The sequence below is a fragment of the Volvox carteri genome, assembly GCF_000143455.1.
Source record: "Volvox carteri f. nagariensis unplaced genomic scaffold VOLCAscaffold_13, whole genome shotgun sequence".
Lineage (NCBI taxonomy): Eukaryota > Viridiplantae > Chlorophyta > Chlorophyceae > Chlamydomonadales > Volvocaceae > Volvox > Volvox carteri.
Window position 1 is genome coordinate 1,505,707 of NW_003307556.1, and position 19,625 is coordinate 1,525,331.

A 19,625-nucleotide genomic window follows, 5' to 3' on the forward strand; every position below is an offset into this window, starting at 1 on the left:
ACGACGCGTCTATTAACGCAGATCAGCGCCAGGCTCTCCTCTCGAGCCGCTATTCCACCCTCATGGCACCCGCTGTGATGCTGTTAGAGCGCCAGCTCCGTGTTATGGCGGCGATGCCGGCCGAAACGCCGCACGAGCGTCGCTTTGCAGAAGCCGTGCTGCCGCGGTTGCGGGCCGCTGCGGCATCACTGCGCGACGGCGTTGGTGTGCGCGACTGGGCTCGGCCCAGCCAGGCCTGGGCACCGCTGCGTGCCGCGGCGGCATCGCTGGCACGGCAGCAGCGACAGCCCCTGCCGCCGATAGCAGAGTTGTCGCCCCGACTGGCGGCGTTGCAGGGCTCGGAGGTGCCCATGCCCGGGTGTCACGCCGACGACGGCGCCGGCGGTGGCCTAGTGCCTTTTGCAACACTGGCCTCCTTGGGAATAACGGAGTCAGCGGCTGCAGCGACGGCAGCAATGGCGGCAACGGTCACTGTGGCGGGAGTGTGCAGCGAGGTGGTGGCGCTTAACACCAAAACCCGGCCCAAACGTGTGGCGCTGGTGGGCAGCGATGGACAGACGTACACGTACCTTCTGAAGGGGCGCGAGGACCTGCGCATGGATGAGCGGCTGATGCAGGTATGTAAGGGACCCCAGACCAGAGGCCGCATAGCTGGCATGCTTGTTGGTTGCGTTAGCGCTGGTTCCCCTTATATTCTGCTTGACAAGCTTCCCGTGCCGGACAGGCGCTTTCTGCCGCAGCTACGTGTAGCTCCCTGTGTCTCTGCCGTGTTTCAGGTGCTACGAGCCATTAACTCGATGCTCCAAGCGGACCCCTCAGCCGCCGCACGCGGCCTCGCGACAGTGCGCTGCTACAGTGTTACCCCTCTGGGGCCCCGCGCAGGGCTCATTCAGTGGGTGCCTAGCACCACTTCATTGTTCGCTGTGTTTCGACAGTGGCAGGCAGCCACCCTGGAGCGCCACGGCGCGATGGTGGCTGCCCGTCAGGAAGGCGTGGCGAAGGCGCTGGCGGAGGGGTCACCGCCTCCGCCGGAGGTAGAGCCGCCGCCCCCCGCCGCCGCCAGTCGACCAATGGACCTCTTTTACTCCACGCTGGTGTCCGCCCTGCAGGTACAACCCCGCTGCCCTTCCATAATAACGACATGACCTCGTGCACGATTGCGATGGGATGAACTTGACGCCATTTACTAATATGCTGCGGGCCAATTCTTCCTGGTTTTATTCTGCTCCATTCTTCATTGTGTGTGTTTTCCCTCCACCTCGGGTTGAGTCGCTGGGCTTACGTATCTGCGCTTGCAACTAAACACTGCCCCAGTATTTGATCCTTGTCGGGTAATGCACCTTGGAAATACTTCCACTCAATGCTCCACTTGTACATGGGCCATGCAGGAACGCGGTCTTTCCAGTGCCACACCCCGTCGCAACTGGCCGGCTGACTTACTGCGTGCCGTTTTCGCAAGCCTGGCCGCAGTCGCGCCGCGCCAGCTGCTGGCGCGCGTGCTGTGGGCAGGTGGCGGCTCTGCGGCCCTCTCGTGGCGGAGACTGCAACGTTACAGCCGCTCTTTGGCGGTCATGAGCTGCGTGGGCCACTTGCTGGGGCTGGGCGACCGCCATCCGGACAATATCCTGCTGGAGGGACGTGAAGCCGGCGTGGTGCACATCGACTACAACGTATGTTGGGATAAGGGCGCCAAGCTGCGGGTTCCGGAGGTGGTGCCGTTCAGGTGAGGCTGATGGTGGTAGTTTCGAGAGATGCAGGAGATAACATCTCCAGGATGAGATACATCTCCAGGAGGGCGAAAACGGCCTGAGTACCTTTCTTTAGTACCACAAAGGTGCCTTGCCCGGACATGCCATCACAGCGTTGCCGGCTCTACGATGCCCATCGTTAGCGGCACCAACGGTCCCCGGTCCACTACGGATACTGCCCTTTCCACAGGTTGACCCAGATGCTCAGCACCGCCCTCGGTGTTGGCGGCTTGGAGGGCGTCTTCCGAGCCGCCTGCGAGACAACGTTCGCGTGCCTGCGCCGACGTCGGGAGGCGTTGGTGGGCCTGGCTGATGCGGTGCTCAGCGATCCGGGGGTCGATTGGGCAGTGGAGCGCGAGGATATGGCAGCGAGACAAGACATGGAACTTGCAGTGGCGCTGAATCTGTTCGTCAGCAGGTCTGGCCGTGTCTCTTGCCACCCCTTTTTAACTTGCGGGTGGCTTGGAGAACCGCGAATTGGAGTTGTTGACAAAGAGACTCATGAAATGATAGTTATGTCGGTTATCACCATGCTGTAGCTCTATTGCGATAGAAAGAGTAATAGTGTGGCCGGGTACTTCTTGCCCTGCGAGTTACAAGTCCTTTGTTACAAGTCCTTGGAACTCCAATAGTGTTCCATTATAACCAACTTCGTTTTACGTTGGCCTGTGTTTCTCGCTCGGCAGAGCTGAGGAGGCGCAGCGGCAACTGCAGCAGGCAGAGGAAGATCTGCCGGCGGTGCTGGACGGCCCCGTGGGAGTGCTGCTCGCGTATGTTGAGGCGCAGGCGTTTGCAGAGGCCATGCGCAGTGCGGCTACAGAGGCGCAAAAACGCATCCAGCAAGCTAAGGTTGGTCACACTATCTTAGCTCCCTGGGCCACGCACAACCTGAGTATCCAACAACGTTCCAAATGGATCGTCTTGGTTCTTGACCTCCTGCGCTTGCGGATGGTTTGTACGGCGCATTTCGTTACGCCAGAAAGCTTAGAATGCATTTCTGGAGATGATTACTGGATTGGCCCTCGCGCATTCCGCTTTCCGATCTTCCCCGTCCCGTCGACAGTCGGCGTTGGAGATAGCCAGCCGAGCCGAGGCGGAGGCAAGCGCCATCGTCGCGGCCGCTGCTCAGGAGGCGGCGAGCCTGGCCGCGGAGGGAAGCTCGCTGAGCAATGCCGTGCCGCAGCTGCTACAGCAGTGCGGAGCTTGGGCCCAACAGCACGCGGGCACTCTCGGCGTTCTTAGGTGAGTACGCCTGCCAGCATAAATACCATGTCGCAGGTACAGGGTCGTTTGCGCGCTTGACTAGGGTTCCTTGGGAACCTCCTAGCCTAGCCCCACATGGTCTCTTTCCGGCGGCGCGCGTCTCCTGCTTTGCATTCACGGTTGACCCTCGATTCCCGCATGCGGCCCTGAGGACTCGGCGCTTAGTAGGTTTTTTTAACTTTGCTTTCAGTACGCGTCTCCTGGCGGTTTCCACCGGCCATGTTTTTTTTCGATTTACCGCGTATTTCCTTGCCTGGTCGCTGCAGGGAAGGGTCATTCCTTGAGGGAACTCTGGCCAGCGGTGCCTCGTGGAGGGCTGTCGAGAGCGGCTGCGCTTTGGGGCTGCTGACGCCTGTGCCGGTCCCTGGCCATGCGCCTTTGAATGCAGCTACGCCGCATGCGCTGCTGCCGGCTGTGATGGGCAGCGACGACTTGGGTATCGGACAGCTGCCAGAGGTGAGAGACGGGATCTGGCAATGTGTCGCTAGTGACTTGGTTGAAGCCCTTCGGCTGCAATACGTTTGTGATGGGCGTTGTGCGCCGCGGATATGCATGCTCCCAGAAGGCACGGTCAGCTGTAACCGATAGTAACCCGTATTAAAGCTGCCAGAGGATCTGGTGTGGCGAAAGAGGGCTTTTGCGAACTAGGAGCACAACTTAACCGCATCCTGGTCTGTTGCACCGCAGGAACTGCTGCTGTCATGCCATGAGTGCGATCGCCAGGCCGCAGACGTGCTGGGCCGCCGTGAGGCGGCGCTTTGCGAAGCCGTGGCTACCCTAACGCAGTACGGGACCATCGTGCGCAAGCTACTGCCACCAGCCTATCCCGCCACCAGCTACCACCATCGCTGGGCACAGGCGCTCTCAGCACTGGTGGCTGGTGGCCTGTCCGTGCCAGCGGTTGCGCAGGCGCAGGCGCTAGCGCCACGAGAGCCGCGGCCCCTGGATGTGGCGGCTGCTTGGCAGGCGCTGCGCGGCTCACAACGGCTGGCGACCGCTGCCGCGGTGGTGCTGGCACCGGGCTCGCCAGATGCGGCAGCGGCATTGTCAGGACACGTGGCAGGGGTGCGCGTGCCAGGGCGAGAGTTGGCAGGTGCGGTAGTTGCAGCTGGTAGGACGCTAGGGGACGCAATGGTGGGCATTGCGGCGGATGCGCAGGCACAGGTGCACGAACGCCAGGCAGCGGCTTCCGCCACGGGAGCTGCCGGCCGCGCCGGCGGCTTGGTGGGTCTTTCAACAAATCAGCAGGTGCGATACGTGGCTGAGGTGCTGCAGCGGCACTCCCCACCACATCAACGGCCTGGGCTTGGTGCAACAGATGGCGGCAACGGCAGCAACGGTGGCGACCCCTCCGCTGCTGCCATAGTGTCAGCCGCCTCAGACGCGCTGCTTAGGCTGGTTCGGGCAGCTAGCAACCGCATGGAAGCACGCATGCTCACAGGTCAACAGCTATGCCCGTCTGACCCCCAGCGCGCACTCTCGCACGGGGGGGAACCCGTTGCGGACTCGGCAACTGGCCTACAGGACTTTCTACGGCTGAGCGGCGATGTGGCGGGCCTGGCGGCAGCCACTGCGACCTTGGCCAACGCGCGACTTTCCGCGCCGGTCCTTGGCATTGCGGATCCCGGATCTGGCCTCAGCTGTACAAGAGGTTCCTCGACACAATCATTAACTCAGCATTACCTCCAAGGTAATGAACCGCAACCAGGCGGGAGTCCCCACGCGATTATCCGTGCAGCTACGCCGGGTGTCCAGGGTGGCATTGAGGCGGCGGCTGCGTGTCCACTGCCTTGGCTGGCTGCGGCTGCGGATATTTGCAGCCGGTGGCCGGAGCTGATGCACCGCCTAGCCGCAGATGTAGCTCCGGAGCTGGCTGGGCAGCTGCATATTGGATGCGGGTTCGGCGGTGCAGGCGGCACCGGCGGTGGTGCCGGCAGTGCGCCAGCTGCACAACCAGACACGCCTTTTGCGCAAGTAAGTTGTTTCGTGGTTGAGCAAGTTGGGGTGGAGGCAAAGGTAAGTTTGTCGTAAGACATCGGTCGTGAGCGCCAATCGGTATGCATGCAGGCTGCGCTGGTGTCCGCTACCCTTTCCTTGGCATTTTCATTCTTTTCCTGGACCTCCTTAATGTGATACTGTCAAGGCGATAAGGACTGTGTAATCCCTTTCCTTTCTCACCTACAGGTAGTAGCGGATTTGTATGCGCTGATTCGCCCCGTCGAGGAGTCGCTGCACGCCGGTCGCGACGCGCACACACGATTTGAAGCACTTGCTGAGCTAACGGCTACCTACCAAGACCGCCGCGCGGACCTCCTATTTCGCCTTGCTGGCGGCACTACTGGCGATGCGGCAACGGCCGGTGGAGGCGTCTCACCACTGCTGACGCCTCCCGAGCGTGAAAGCCTGGAAGCGGACCTCCAGGCGTTGGACGCGGCTTGGGAGTCTCGGGACGTCGTGGCGGCTGGCCTTTCTACGGCGATTGCCACGGCAACGGAGGCGTTGGCGGAGGCGCTCCGGCGCTTTTATGCAACGGTTCTGGGACCCGGGCGGCTGCCGGTGGAGCTACAGACATATGATACTGCTGCCGCAGCGTACGCGGCTGCGGGCATGGAGGGCTGGGCTGAGGCAGGCGGTTGCGGGCACGCTGGGCTAGCAGCGCTGGCGGCATGGTGGGATGCAGTGACCGAGTCGCTGGAGGGCATCCAGTCTTGTTATGGCAATGGCGAAGCTGAAACTGTCACCTCCGACTCCTTGGTTGGAGTCCCCCCCACGATGCGGCCGCTGTGGCGGTGTGTGGAGGTAGCGCACATGGTGGAGCAATCTTTGAGGTTGTGTGGACAGGCGGTGCGCCTGACGGCGCCGGTGGGAACCGATGGTGCCTTGGCCGAGGCATACAGCGCTGTGATACAGGCTCTGGCGCCCCGCGCGGCGGGGTACATCACCGGTCGGTTGTTCCCGCACTTGCGCCATTACCTGTCAGCCTTGGAGTCTCAGCTAGTGACGTCTCTCGAGCTCTCACGGCAGAAAATGGGCAGCAACAACAACAGCGGCGGTGGTGGTGGCATCGGAACCGACGCGACCTCCGTTGAGATTTGTGAACCCAGAAGCGGCGGCGGTGATGTGGCATTGGGTGCTGGTACACCTGAGCTCGTGCCTTTCACAGATTTTGATCCACGGATTGCTGGTGAGGGCGAACTGCTGGGTGGCTTGGATGATGATGAAGACGAGGCAGGCGGAGGCCCCGGCGACAGCGATGACGGTGCCGGCTGGCTCGGTTATGTCGATGGGCCGGAAGGCGTCAATAACGGGGACGGCAGTGGCGGGGACGCGGAAGGCTTCGATATTGACCTCGGTTTGGATTTGGACCTGGATGACGGTTTCGGGGGTGGCAGCGAGGGCTTGGACGAGGGGCGGGTCGGGTTTGACTCCCCTTCCCAGATGGAAGGATCCTATGGTGAGGGCGGCTCGGACGCGGGCTCCCGTGCTGGTGGGAGGGCTGCGACGGCGGCTGCGGCGACCTTGCCGTGCGCATCGCCGGAAGAAGTCTATACGCTGTTGGCTTACGTGGCAGCATGTGCTTCTGTGGCGGCAGTCGGAAGCGTGACCGCTGCCATCGACCCCTCTGCTGCCGCTGGCCAGCCGACCGCCACCTCCGCGTGGGCCGCTGGGCCGGAGGCGCGTGCGTCACGTGCCGCCCGTCTGCAGCGGCTGGCTGCCTATGAGTGGATGCACGAGCACCACTTGCTGCAGGCGTTACCTGCAGGTGACCCGAGGATCGGCCAGGCCCTGGCGCAGTTCTTTGCGGCACAAGCGGCCGATCCGCTGCAGCCCAGCGCACGTGTCACCGCCACCAGTCGCCTGGCATTGCTGACGCAGCTGCAGTCTGCACTGGACGCACTGCCGCTGCTGGAGCAGACAGTATCCTCCTGGGAGGCTGCCAGCAGCGCGGCCGTGTCGCAGGTAATGGCTATGCTGCGCGGCTTACCGGAGCGGTTCCCCGTGGACACAGCGGTGGCAGTGCAGCGCGCGGCCGTCGTGATGAGCAGGCGGCAGCAGTGGCTCGCAGAGTCGCGCGCTGTTGTAATGCGCCTGTGCCAGGTGTCGGAAGCCCTATTGCAGTTCGAATACTCCCGGCAGGGCATCACGTGGTCCAGCGGCAGCACGGCGATGGCAGATGGCTTTGCGGCACATTTCCAGCTGCTGGGGCGCGCCGAGGTGCTGGCTACGCTGGCGGCCGCCGGCAGCGAGGCGGGACGCGCCGCGGCAGTGGCGGAGGCTTCGCAGCGCGCGGCGGAGGCGGCTGGTCAGGCTGCGGACGCACGATATGCGCTGGAGGTTGCGCAGGCAAGTTTGGGTGTGTCCTTTTTGTTAGTAAGGGGTTCACGGAGGCGGTGGGAATGAGGCAGCGGCCTTTATGGTACTGGTGATGCGGCTGCTGCGGGGTTGGTGGGGCCTGTAGCTGCTGTGGACGCAGCTTGTTGACCAAGGGAATTGTGTATGGCACCAAACCTCCATTCAGTCGGTATTCGGGTATCAGCTCGGCTCTCCGGAATGTTGGCCCAGGAGCCGCGCATCACCTGACTGCGTGTCCCTTTCGCCTGTGCAGTACGAGGAGGTGGCTGCCAGCTCTCAATTGCAGGCGCACCTACCGCTGTTGGTCTCCCGCTCACTCGAGCTGGGATCGGCGGTGGCGGAAGCGGAGCCTGCTGTCAGGGCCGTGGTGCAGCTGCTTTCTGGCAAGCTAGGTGCGTGTTGGTTGCCGTTTGGCATGCTCAACCATAACATCGCTACGGTACGAAGCTTGCAGTTTTGCCTCAAGTTCCTGTGACACCTGTGCTGGATATGTAGGAGAAAAGACACTCTGCCCTGGTGTGGACTTGTATGCGCTTAGCGTGGAAATATTGCCAACATGAAATTATGGATGCATGCAGGTCCCGCCCTTAAGGAGCTTTCCTCTGTAGCTGCTCAACATAGCGCTGCAAGCGACGTCGCATCGGTTGCGGCCGCCGTCACCTCGCACTTCGAGCGTTCCCGCCAGGCGGCAGCGGCGCTCGCGGCAGCGCTGCCTGCCACGCTGGCCGCGCTCGTGGCGGCAGACGCGGCTGCATCGCTGCCTGCCGATATGGCCACCGAGGTGGGCTTCCTGTCGGCACAGCTTCTGGGCGGCCCAGCGGCAGCAGCGGCAACCCGTGAGAGGGCAATGGCTCTGCTGCAGCATTTGGCGGCGCCCGCTGCTGCACTGCAACCGGTGCTGCACACTGTTCTCGAGGTGCGTTGGGTTCAGATGCTTGGGTTAGGTAGAGCTTGGACATTTGGGTCGTGGAAAAATATCCACTCGTGCTCTTGTGTCCTCAGGCACGAGGTTTCCTCCAAGGGCGTTATCACTTAGGGTTTTTCGCCTGTATCTGTCCAACCAGTCCACGTACTGGGTAACCAACTTTCAGGATGCGTAACCCGCTTCAGACCCCCCCTACATTAATGCGTCTCGTGTCCGTGCACTCCTGCTCTTTGATTGCGTCGCAGCTCCCTAGGGCGCTGGGACAGCTGAGCAACGAGATAAGCACACTCGCCGCAGCTGCGGGCAGCATTGCCGCGGCCGTGGAGTCAAAGCACCTGTTGCCGGCTATGGACGAACAGCAACAGGGGCAGCCGGAGGCCTTGACACCACCACAGATGTCTTCCACGGGCGCATCTAGCACGCCGCAAGACACGGTGGGAAGGACAACTAGACAGGACCGCATGCCAGGGGACGTGGCAGCCACAGGGGCGTCGACGTTGGAGGGTTCCCAGGCAGCGGCTGCTACCTCGGGCTCAGGCAGCCTACTCTCAGCAGTGAAAGCCAAATCTGCAACCTCAACGTCAGCATTGGCAGGGCCGAGCGGGTTGAACCGATTGATGCTGCAGCGCCTGGCCCACGCAGATCACGTGCAGCACCATCGCTCACGCCGAACTGCTGCAGACGAGGCCAGGCGCCGAGCCTTCGCGGCCGGCGCACTCCGCCGCTTCGTTGCAAAGTTAGAGGGCCGCGAGGTGGAAGGAGGGCTCAGCGCCGGGGGAGTGAACTCTGCATCAAATCAGCATTTATCAGTTGCGGAGCAGGTAGATTTACTGGTGCGCCAGGCGACTAGCACAGATAGGTTATCGCAAATGTATGAAGGCTGGACGGCTTGGCTCTGACTTTTAGGTGTCGGGCGAGTCTTTAGGTTGGTCTGAAGTGTATGCTCGTAGCAATTATCGCACGACAAGAAGCGAGAGCCGCAAGGAATTGCAACTGTGCGAGTATTCGTGCGGTACTGGCGATTAGCACGTGGACTCTGGGATCAGGTGTAAAAGAGTGAAAACACGAGATGTTCTGTATTGCTGAGATGGTGCATACCGAAAGCGCGTACATCGTGTTGAAGGATATGAACACCCGTTCCTCTTTGGCGACAACACTGCATTAACACAAAAGATCAGTCGACCGTTGTAACCGTGCAGTTATGCTACATCCATGCTTCGTATCGCACGAGCTCAAGATTATACACAATATATAAGCACCTGCGGTCAAGGAACGCTTATCCACCAAAACCGTTCGAGACGTCACGCATGCAAGCAACTCATCCTGCCATGCACGGTGTAATCCTGCACAATCCTGCTATTGGGCAGAGGCCTCTCCAAACGCAACAGACAACCTGCCACATTGCGATCCTGATGGCCTCACAGCTCGCTGTGCTGATCCGATGGGTGCGGCCCGTGCATGTCCAGGAATAACAAGTATCCCCCCAACAGCGTGAGCACCACCACCGCTACAAATGTAGTGACCAGTCCCGGAGTGAAGGGTGACGCGCGCAGAAACAGTGAAGACACATCAACCTGTGAGTCGCCCCCCTCGGCGGCGAGCTGGCGGCCCGCGCCGAAAAAGGGAGGGAATTGGATGGGGGCAGACACACGGGCAAGCAGGCATTTGGGATGTCGTCGGAAACCATAGCAACTAGATTAGGTAAGATGTTGCCAGACCAAGGGACTGCAAGGAGACTGCTGCGCCTTTTCTCTACCAACTGCGCCGCTTTGCTCCTCAACGCTTTTGTACGCTGTGGGTTGAGATTAACTTCACGTTACTGCTACGCGCGCGACTGCATGGTTCATGCGGGACAGTAGTTCAGGCACACACCCGGACGGACAGGGTTCAGGAGCAAGCTGCCGTAGCGAGTCCTCCACAAGGCCAGGGTTGAAGAGTGCTTATAGATGCGTGCCGGTGCATGGGAACCGGCTAGTTCGCCCAGATCTTCCGGATTACCATGAGACGCATGCGAATGTGAAATCAGGAATGTGCCACCATAAGGCATGAAAACTAAGGCGCCAAGAAGATACCGCTTTAGGCAGCCCTCGGAACCTGGATGAAGTGCAAGCAAACAGCAATTATCCTGCATGCCCCTGGGTGTTTGCCCTTCGTCGACGCACAACCACTAACAACGACACGTGACCGCCGTCCTTCTATGCTGATGGCACGAAGACCCGGGATGTGACCCAAAATTGGACGTTTTCTAACACCACAATCCTGCCTTCGAGCATGGGAAAGACCTAACAAGCTAGGCAATAAACATGCTATCCGAAGCCATCACCATGTCGAGCGCATCGGGCCCCAAGCAGCAGGCATTATTCGCTGGTCCCAGAAACCCTCGCCCAAGGCCCATGGACGGAAAGGACCAAACCACCGAGAAGGGGACACCGGGTGCGACTTCCTAATGAGCTACCTTGCCCACGACAGCATACTTCGCGTTGAACTTCGCAATCCAGTCTTCGAGAGTCTTAAGCTGTTTCTCCGTGCAATCTGCAAGGTTGTCATTGCACTCCGCCAAGTCCACTTTCATGATAGCCAGGGCACGCGCGCATTCCCTGCCGGCAAAGGCTTCGTACGGGCCACCTGTAAGGATCATGTATGCGAGCGCACATTCATCAGCGTCAGCGGGAATGGCATGGACGAACTAGTGACACCAACCACCCTTTCAACGGGCCGGGTGGCGGTTGTGGATTGGAAGGTTGTTGCTGGTTTTGTGATAGGCTCATGAATATAACAACAAGACACGCACGGCTCATAGTGCTACAAGCAGCTTAAGACTGTTATGCATACGTCCACCAACCCCGATGCAAGCAGTGGAGAAGACCAAGCCACACAGAGAATGGTGTGCATGGCGAGCCGCTTACCCTTGCCATAGAACTCTCGCGAGGCTGACACGTCATAGACAGTCCCCTTGACGGCAATATAGACTGGCTTAGCAGCGTCAGTGCCATCAAACGAAAGCAACTCAGAAGCCGTGAATGTCTGTGCCATTTTGCCTGGCAAACGCTTAATGAAGAGGTACCAAAGAGGTTCTCCGTTAGCAGCAAACCTTTTAGTGTCTGCCTTGTGCTTGCAATCCAGCAAAGGCCAGCGTGCGCAAAGGAAATTCCTGAGTATGGTCCCGTTTCCTTAGCCTTGGGTAAAGAAAATATTAGATAAATCCTCTATTGCGCTAAAAGGTTTAGTCCGCTTTGCCACTTGTCTGAACGCCTGGGGCATGAGCACATTGGCTGTGCGCTGTGGCAGGATGGATCCAGAGTGTACGGTCACTACAAAAATTACCGTCAACTTAAGGTGTTCTCCCGTCATGTTCTCTATGCCACCTCTGACCGTTACTCCAACAACATCTGAATTAACAATACTAGCTTGTCGCTTTCCTGACCAACTTTGACCAAGTCACCACTCCATCGAAATGGACGTCTCATGCGGCTTCACATTTTCGGTTAAGCGTGTCAGTGACCCACATACTCGGAACATTCTGTGGTCTTTGGCAGGAACCATTGCGGCTACCGTCATTATCTTCGCAAGCTTGGGCTCGGTAAGGGCGTCTTGAACTGTTTATCTCCGCCGCACAATGATGAAAGCGTAACGGAATTCACAATATCATTCCTGACCAGTGATGTTGAAGCTCGGATAGAATGGTGTTAGTGTGCATAGTCCCTGTTTACAGCTGGTGCTAACGACCATGGCGTTGACTGAGTCCCTGCTGGCCGTCAACTGAACCCGCAGATTCAAAACCAGTGCCGCTTCGAGGACCCTTCGCTCCTTTCCGGGATCTCAGGTTTTTCCGGAGCTGTGCTTGGCTGCAAGAAGGTCTGTGTCGATGCAGAACCGCTTCGCGGAGAACTCTTTCTAAAGCAGTTCAACTTCTAATAGTTCCACGAAGAGTTGGAACATACATCAGACGCGTGCTTCTCGTTGTATTTCTTGCAGCTTTACCGCTACTACTGGTTCATCACGGTGCTGAGCTTCCTCACCGCCGTCTATGGCGCATGGACCGCTGCACATGGCTTTTTGGCTGGCCGTCGCGGCGCTGTGCTGGGACTTCTCGTCGTCGCCAATCTACTCACTATTAACATGACCGGTAAGGCTCAAGGTTCATTAGATTTTTACGAGAACTGTAAGTTTACACATGGTTGCTTGTTTGCTGTTGCCAAGAGCTATGGCTAGCTTTCTGTACGATGAACACCAGCTTTATCTTCGTTTCGCCGCGTTCCGACATGTTTACAAGTACATCTGTCCACGCCCGGTTTAATGTCTTTCAGATGCCTTCCTTTCTATCGTCGACGTTCCCAAGTGGCAGAGCGGTCCTGCTCGCGATCGCGTGCGCACTATGATCGCCGGCTGCATCATCACCGCATTCTTCCAGGCAGTTTCCATCATCCTTGTTGGTTATGACCCGAGCGCTGTTGCCCCGGTTGCTAAGTCAGCGCCCAAGGAAGCCTCCAAGGACGAGACTCCCGCTGTCGAGCTTGCTACAGCTGTCCCGACGGCCGCCCAGCCCGCCGAGGCTGCGGCTGAGCCAGCCGTTACTGCCGACGTGGAAGCCCCGGCAGCCCCCGCAGCTGAGGAGCCACAGTCTGCCGTTGCGGTTGAGGTGCAGTAAGGTCTGCCATGAAGACTTTGTTCGGCGCTTCGCTCGTGATTCATTAAGGACGATGCCAAATGTATAGCATGGTGCATGACTTCTTTAATTTCATATGGCATTCGGGATTCAGGTTGTTGATGAAGTAATAAGTTGTGCAGACAGTTGGTTTGTCGGCGAGTTGAACGTGTCAGGGTAATGTAGCTAGGCGCGCCAATGCTCGTCCGCTGTTACTGGGCCCTATGGCCCTAGTCTGTCCGCTCGCTATTGAGCTCCGTAATAGGCTGCCGAAATGATAGCATGAGACGCAAACATAACTTTGGTGTAACGGTGGATGCATTTTCCATGCAGCGGTCGCCAAATGGCGCCATGTACAACTCCAAAGACTTCACCTTACGGACAGTACGAAGTTGTTCTCCTATCAAAAACGTGGCTTCGGCTAATCAGTTAATCTTAGCGTCACCCAATCCAATGCTTCTTTCACTAAACCGAATTGTCGCAACTTCTAATGCATGGCTTCCGTTGATTGCGCGTACCGGCTGGGTCCAAGTAGAGTCCAAAGTTGTTTCCTTTGGCGTTCCCGAACAATGAACAAGCACCATTAATGAAAAACCGCACGAGACCTCCACGCACAAATTCCCGCTAACCAATTGCAAAACTGGACCAGGTTGCAATTTTTTAAGGGTGCGTAACCTGCAAGCGTCAAAAGTAGGGGCACCGGAAATGTAATGTGTAAAACGGAGCTGTAGATGTTGTCCTTGTGCTCCTTCCTTCCCTCAGCTGTCCATGATCGGAAAACACACTAGGTCAACGTTGACGACCGAAGTGTGAACTGAGGCAGAACTCTAACATACCAATCGGTATGCAATCATAACAGTGGACGCCGATCGGGTCGAGTACATCGCTCCAAGGAACGCCTCCCGCACCAATCGGCGAACTCGTGACTCAGCATCTGGTTTCGAAAGTGTAATCGAGCAGCAGTTAAGCCTAAATGCCGGCACGAACAGGGCTGTAACCATCAGTGCATCCATGTTTGCTGAAGATACGAAACATATGAATGTGCAGACTGATTGCGACATGGGGCCGGACGTCCCTACCATACGGTTTGCCCTGAAATTGTGTGAGAAAACAGTCGACTGGGATTAGCGATCAACTGGCTGTGAGCAACCCAACTGCCTAAATGCAAGTGACATTCCTTTGAGCAGGTGGCCTCGATGAGGTCGCCCACCGACAAGTCTACTCTCCTATTTCCTTAGTATCATCCTATGCGCGGCAATAATTTTCCATATTAATTTGCATGGTATGATTTCACATCTACTACTTCCGGGAGTTGTGAGCGGTCGGGCGTAGGGTGGTCTCAGGATGGACGTTGGTAACGGCAGCAACGCGGCCACCGTTGCCGCCATCGCGACAAGCGGCGCTGTCAGAAGTATGGGACAAGCACCAACGGTAGCTCCAGCGGGTGCTCCTGCTGCGGATGTCGCGGCGAACCTCCTGCCCGCCGAACGCGATATCCGGGAAGCAAAGAGGCGGTTGCAGGAGGCTGAAACCCTGCTGTCTAAGTTCCCTCTGTACCGGGCTAATGACTATGCGGTAAGATGATGTGTGTGGGGAGAAGGCCCGGCTGATGGCGCGCCATAAAACCGAGCTCAGCGCCTCGAGGGGAAAGAGGCGCAACAGTGGTGCGGCCACTACGATCCATTGCGAAGGCGGAACATAACGAGAAGAACAAGTCAGCTTATCTGTTTCAGAGAAACTCATTAAAAACTTTATCCCACAGCCACAAGCGGCTCCGAAGGGACTGGCGACAGCAGTAGAAGTACAGCTTGCAATCGCGGCTTCCCACAGCTGCGCCTCACCTCGTTGCATGGGCCTTTATCTATTTCGCGCCACTTGCCTTAGCGCACTTACGGCCACCGCATGCGAAAAGGGGGGAATGCTATTGCCTTCCCTTCCCGCAATCCTGTTTTTTCCCCGCAAGCGTGTGGCTCCCGTTCGTCACATCCCGTGTACATTGTGGCACTCCTAGCACCAGGCACCTCAACCCGTGTGTACCTGCCGGCCTCACACTGCATGCCCTGTCGTTAGTCCCTTGATCCCCAAACCGCCCCTGTCCCTGTCTTCACTTCCCTCGGCCCACCCCCGGGTTCCTCTCCTGCTGCCCAGGTTGAGGAGTCCGACCTGCGGCGGTCGCTGATCCTCAACACCACTGACAGCCAGTTCCGCTGGGATAAGGCCTTCTCCTGGTTGTTGTCGCTGGTCATTGGAGTGCTCAACGGGATCGTGAGTTCGGGGGCCTGGGCCCCGGGGGGTGCCCAGGCGGGAGGGCACGTGATGTACGGGGTCGGGTCGTGAGGGGATTATCGGAGTCGTTCCGCGGCGCTGCTGCTGTCGTACTGCTGCTATGGTCAGATACTGTCTGGGATCTCCGTGGTTGGGGATCTCCCCCCCTCGCCCTCGCCCACTCTCCCTCTCCCTCTCCCCCTCTCCCTCTCGCCCTCTCCCTCTCCCCCTCTCCCTCTCCCCCTCGCCCTCTCGCCCTCTCCCTCTCGCCCTCGCCCGCGCCCGCGCCTTCGCCCGCGACCTCTACCTCTACCTCGCCCTCCCCCTCGCCCTCCCCCTCGCCCTCCCCCTCGCCCTCCCCCTCGAGCTCTGCTTCTTGTACACTCTTTCCTTGCAGCAGCTTCACTCGTTCGTGGTTCGTCTTTCCTCCTCCCCTTCTACCTCCCCCTCTACCTCCCCCTCTACCTCCCCCGCTACCTCCCCCTCTACCTCCGCCTCTACTACCCCCTCGCCCTCATTCATGTAGTCCTGTTGGCACCTGGGATGGAGTAATCTTCCACCGGAGTCGTGCGACAGCGGCCCCTGAAGTGTTGCGATGTTCGCTGTGGGAAGTTGATAACGTGATGAGCTCCGGCAGGCAGCTACAGTCCGCCAGGATCGCGGCATGGGGGCTTTACGTCCGTACCCGGGGGCCTTTCGCATCCGCAGATGCTGCCGTTGCGGCTACCCATGATCATGATCATGCCCATACCTCCACCCTTCCCTGTCCCATGTGTCGCGATAGCTTACTTATTATCCGCAACCTCGCCACCGCAACTGCTCTCCTCCCGTTTTAGTTTGCAACGGGTCCTGCACCCTTCACCCTTCAGCCTCATCTTTGCCTCATCACCCCCCAGGTCGGCTTCCTTTTCAACCAGGGCATCAACTGGCTCAACCGCGCCAAGTTCGAGACCACCCTGCGGGTGATTCAGTCCCGCGAGACCACCGGCATTGCCAGCTACCTCGTCTATCTGTCCTTCTCTCTGCTCTACGCGCTGGTGGGGGCTTTGCTGGGCAGTTACGTGAGCCCGCAAGCAGCCGGCAGTGGCATTCCGGAGATCCGCTGCTACCTAAATGGCATTCACGTGCCCGGACTGCTGACCGTGCGGACTTTCCTCGCCAAAGTCAGTGGGGATTACATGCGGGGTATTACATGCGGGGGATTACAGGGGGGGGATTACAGGGGGGGGATTACAGGGGGGGGATTACAGGGGGGGGGTCTAGCGGTTGCAGGGGTCCCGGGTCCCTGGGGTGGGAGGTTGGAGGTGGAAAGGGCAATGGAATTGGAAGAGAAGGACCAATATATCATATGATGATAGTTCGAACTATATAACCAGAGCCGCGGGCTGTAGCCGCAGAACTACACGTCGGACTCTCGGGTCCATGCCCTGGTGGCCTGACCAGATTTCTGCGTTTGCCGCAACGCACCCTTCCCTTCCCTTCCCTTCCGCTCGCAACGCCTGACGCATAGCCCCATAACCCTCGTCCCGCCGTCTGGCACAAGGGGGATGAATCCCCCTGCTCCTCAGCCAACCTCTGAACGGCGCGCCATTTCCCCGCACGTGCATGTTTGTCTGTGTGTGTATGTGTGTGCCTCTGGCTCGCTCTTCCTGAATTGCCACCACATCCGCTAAACCGACGTATCCGCTATAACGATATCGTTTATCTCTCTCTGTGTCTACCCCCAATCTCTTTAAACCCCAAGTTGACCTCACCAACCCTCGGGCCCCTCTTGTGCGCCAGTCGTTCGGTGTGGTGCTCTCCGTGGCCTCCGGGTTGATCGTGGGGAAGGAAGGTCCCTTCACCCACGTGGGCGCCATCATCGGCGGCGGAGTGGGTCACCTGGGGTCCACCTCCCTCACCCGGGCGACCAAGGGGCATCTGCGGGCGGTGCTACACACGCGTTTCGGTCGCTACTTCAAGTCGGCGGTTAGCCACAGAGACTACGTGGCTGCGGGCGCGGCTTCAGGTGAGTGGGAGGGTTTCGGGCTCTCCGGGCTCTGGTCGCCTCCTCTGGCTGCCTGAGGAGGGAGGGTTGAACTGTATAAAGCTGCTCGTCTGGCCTGTGAGAGCAACAATAAGCTCCAATAGTGTAGCAGAATGCCGGAACTATGGAGCTGTCAGCTGAAGTAACAAAGTCGAATTTTTTGGCAAGCCGTACGGCTGCTGTACATAACTTAGCTTAGCGGCTATACTCGCTTCGCTCCTGCCGCATCTAAGCTACAACTTCCCGCAGTCAGGTGCCGCAGCCGATTTCCGCCCACACGGCTTCGAGAGGCCCGGATTGTAAATGTTAATAAGAAAAATAAAGTCCAAGAATGCTCATTGCCAGCAGCACTGCTCTCAACCCACGCGAAGTGCATTACGGTTCAGCGTGGTCGTGGAATGGTCGGGGGACTGGCCAGGGATTAGGTGGTCCAGACGGGGGCTGTTGAGTAGGCGAGGTAGTTTCAGCTGACCGTGTTGTTGTCGCTGTGTTGAAAACAGGAGTGGCGTCGGCATTCGCGGCTCCTATCGGCGGTATCTTGTTCAGCGTCGAGCAGGTGGGTTGCATTTGTGGAGGGGTCGTAGTACGCAACAGGGCGAGGAAGGAAGGGGGAGATGAGGAAGGAAGGGGGTTGAGGAAGGAAAGGGGAGATGAGGAAGGAAGGGGGTTGAGGAAGGAAAGGGGTAAAAAAGGTGCTTTGGATGGTTGAGTTCAGGGAGCGATGTGCCAATGTGCGATGTGAAGGGGCTAAGGGTAAGAGGTAGAGTAAGAAGGTAACGGGGGAAGAGAGAGAGAGGGAGTAAGTGAGGAAGGGAGGGAGGGAGGGAGAGAGAAAGGGAGGGAGAGGGAGAGAGATTAGCTATATCCACCACCATGTTGTTCCCACCATCACCGCTCGAGAACGTTGTCCGGCCACACACCCACGCCCCGCCCTGCCTGCTGCTACTTCCCACTTAAAAGGGCGCATCTTACTACAACTTCAACATGCTCAGCCACGCGTTCCTGTCCGCGGGCATCGCCGTGTACGTGAGTTGGGACTGCAGGCCCCGCGGGTTCTGCTTGTTGTTCTCAACGCATCTTCGCACATCCCGACACCATGCACGGGATCGGGAACCTCGTCATGAGGGCAATGTGATGTATATGACCACATGTCCTCCCCTATCTTCCAGCTAGCCCGGGGGTCTCGTGGTATGGGTGTCCTCCGTAAGGCCGTCCTCGCGGGGTCAGGTCGGGGGGGGGAGCTTTGGAGCTTCGGAGCTTAAACGACCAGCCTCAGTGCTATGTGTCTCCTGGAAAGTGGCTGATGCCGCATGAAAACGATGGGGTGCGATGGGACCTATTGTGTGCGGGGGCCTATCGCCGGCGTATCTATCGGCGTTTCTACGGTGGCACCCGAGTGTGATGCACTCTCGGCGCTCCAAATGCATTCGAGATGCCGTGCACTCTTCCTTTGCGCGCCATCATATGACCCGGACTAACGTTTTGCGGTATAATTAACAGGGGGCCTTACGGCACAATTCTGGTGGGCCCTCTTCCCGTTTCTCTTGTTCCATCGTTCCACTCGTGCACCCACACACGCCTCGCAGGTGAACGCGCTGCTCCAGGCGGCTTTCAGCCAGGGCTCCTCGCTATACAAGACCGCCATGACCGCCAAACAGGCCTTCGTGCTGCTCAGCCAAGTGCCGGAAAATGTGCGTGCGTGCGTGTGCTTGGGCAGGGTGTGGCTGGACTGGGGCGCCCTCTCACCGCCAGACGCTCCATTAATCGATCCGGAGTGCGGGCACCTATCATCCCTTGTCATTGTGCCACACCGCTGCTGGTCCGCTTTCTCCTGAGCTGCCGGAACCACACACACGTGTGCGTGTGTGTTTTTCGCCCCTTTTCCCCCCGAAAAACCTCCCCCCGGCCCCCCAGACCCGTCTGTGGTATTATTCCTGGGAGATCCCTATTTTCGCCCTCGTGGGGCTCCTGGGTGGGCTGCTAGGGGCCGCCATGGTGGTGCTTAACAACGCCGTCACGCGCCTCCGCCGCCGCTTCATCCCGCCCACCAAGCCCGCGCGCCGCATCACGGAGGTCCTGCTGCTCGCGGCGCTCACAGCCAGCGCCTGGTTCCTGGCGTCCTACCTGTCACCCTGCGCGCAGTACCCGCCCAAGCACCTGCTCCTCAACAACCAGGGCAACGTCACCGGCCTAGGCGACCCCGTCGTGCCGTTCGGAGGCTACTATCCTCAGGCAGGGAGTTGTTGGTGGGCTGTAGAGGCGCCCGGTGCATGCCCCACCTGGAACCTGCTCACCCACCCACCCATCCAGCATCTGCTTATTCGGCTTGTCAACTGCGTAAGCGACGATAGTCACTGCGCTGTCCTGACGGTTCCTTTCCCACCCGCCCCCGCCTCCCCC

The 19,625-nt window shown here is 59.0% G+C and overlaps 3 protein-coding genes across 3 annotated transcripts in view; 2 read left to right on the forward strand and 1 right to left on the reverse strand.

Moving 5' to 3' along the window:
- Positions 1 to 560: 560 nt before the first annotated feature.
- On the forward strand, positions 561 to 2,092 carry VOLCADRAFT_31015 (uncharacterized protein; the record flags this gene model as incomplete). The annotated part of the gene is made up of 4 exons (XM_002949136.1): positions 561 to 617; positions 777 to 971; positions 1,389 to 1,723; positions 1,939 to 2,092. Coding segments are annotated over 4 exons (741 nt in total), but the record flags the coding sequence as incomplete, so codon positions are not given.
- Positions 2,093 to 10,732: 8,640 nt separating this feature from the next.
- VOLCADRAFT_59178 (uncharacterized protein) lies at positions 10,733 to 11,322 on the reverse strand (the record flags this gene model as incomplete). Its single annotated transcript, XM_002949264.1, has 2 exons — positions 10,733 to 10,914; positions 11,196 to 11,322. The coding sequence occupies 2 exons, from the start codon at positions 11,320 to 11,322 to the stop codon at positions 10,733 to 10,735; spliced, it is 309 nt and encodes a 102-aa protein (XP_002949310.1).
- Positions 11,323 to 11,656: 334 nt separating this feature from the next.
- The window catches only part of VOLCADRAFT_120738 (uncharacterized protein), a gene marked incomplete at its 3' end in the record, with an annotated part of 13,606 nt that continues 5,637 nt past the window's right edge, over positions 11,657 to 19,625 (forward strand). The window contains exons 1-12 of the mRNA XM_002949137.1: positions 11,657 to 11,869; positions 12,061 to 12,144; positions 12,265 to 12,415; positions 12,597 to 12,928; positions 14,267 to 14,509; positions 15,083 to 15,199; positions 16,096 to 16,362; positions 16,982 to 17,207; positions 17,726 to 17,781; positions 18,186 to 18,251; positions 18,812 to 18,916; positions 19,140 to 19,471. Coding sequence (XP_002949183.1) covers positions 11,744 to 11,869; positions 12,061 to 12,144; positions 12,265 to 12,415; positions 12,597 to 12,928; positions 14,267 to 14,509; positions 15,083 to 15,199; positions 16,096 to 16,362; positions 16,982 to 17,207; positions 17,726 to 17,781; positions 18,186 to 18,251; positions 18,812 to 18,916; positions 19,140 to 19,471 — 2,105 coding nt within the window. The 5' untranslated portion in view covers positions 11,657 to 11,743. The remainder of the gene's footprint in view (positions 11,870 to 12,060; positions 12,145 to 12,264; positions 12,416 to 12,596; positions 12,929 to 14,266; positions 14,510 to 15,082; positions 15,200 to 16,095; positions 16,363 to 16,981; positions 17,208 to 17,725; positions 17,782 to 18,185; positions 18,252 to 18,811; positions 18,917 to 19,139; positions 19,472 to 19,625) is intronic.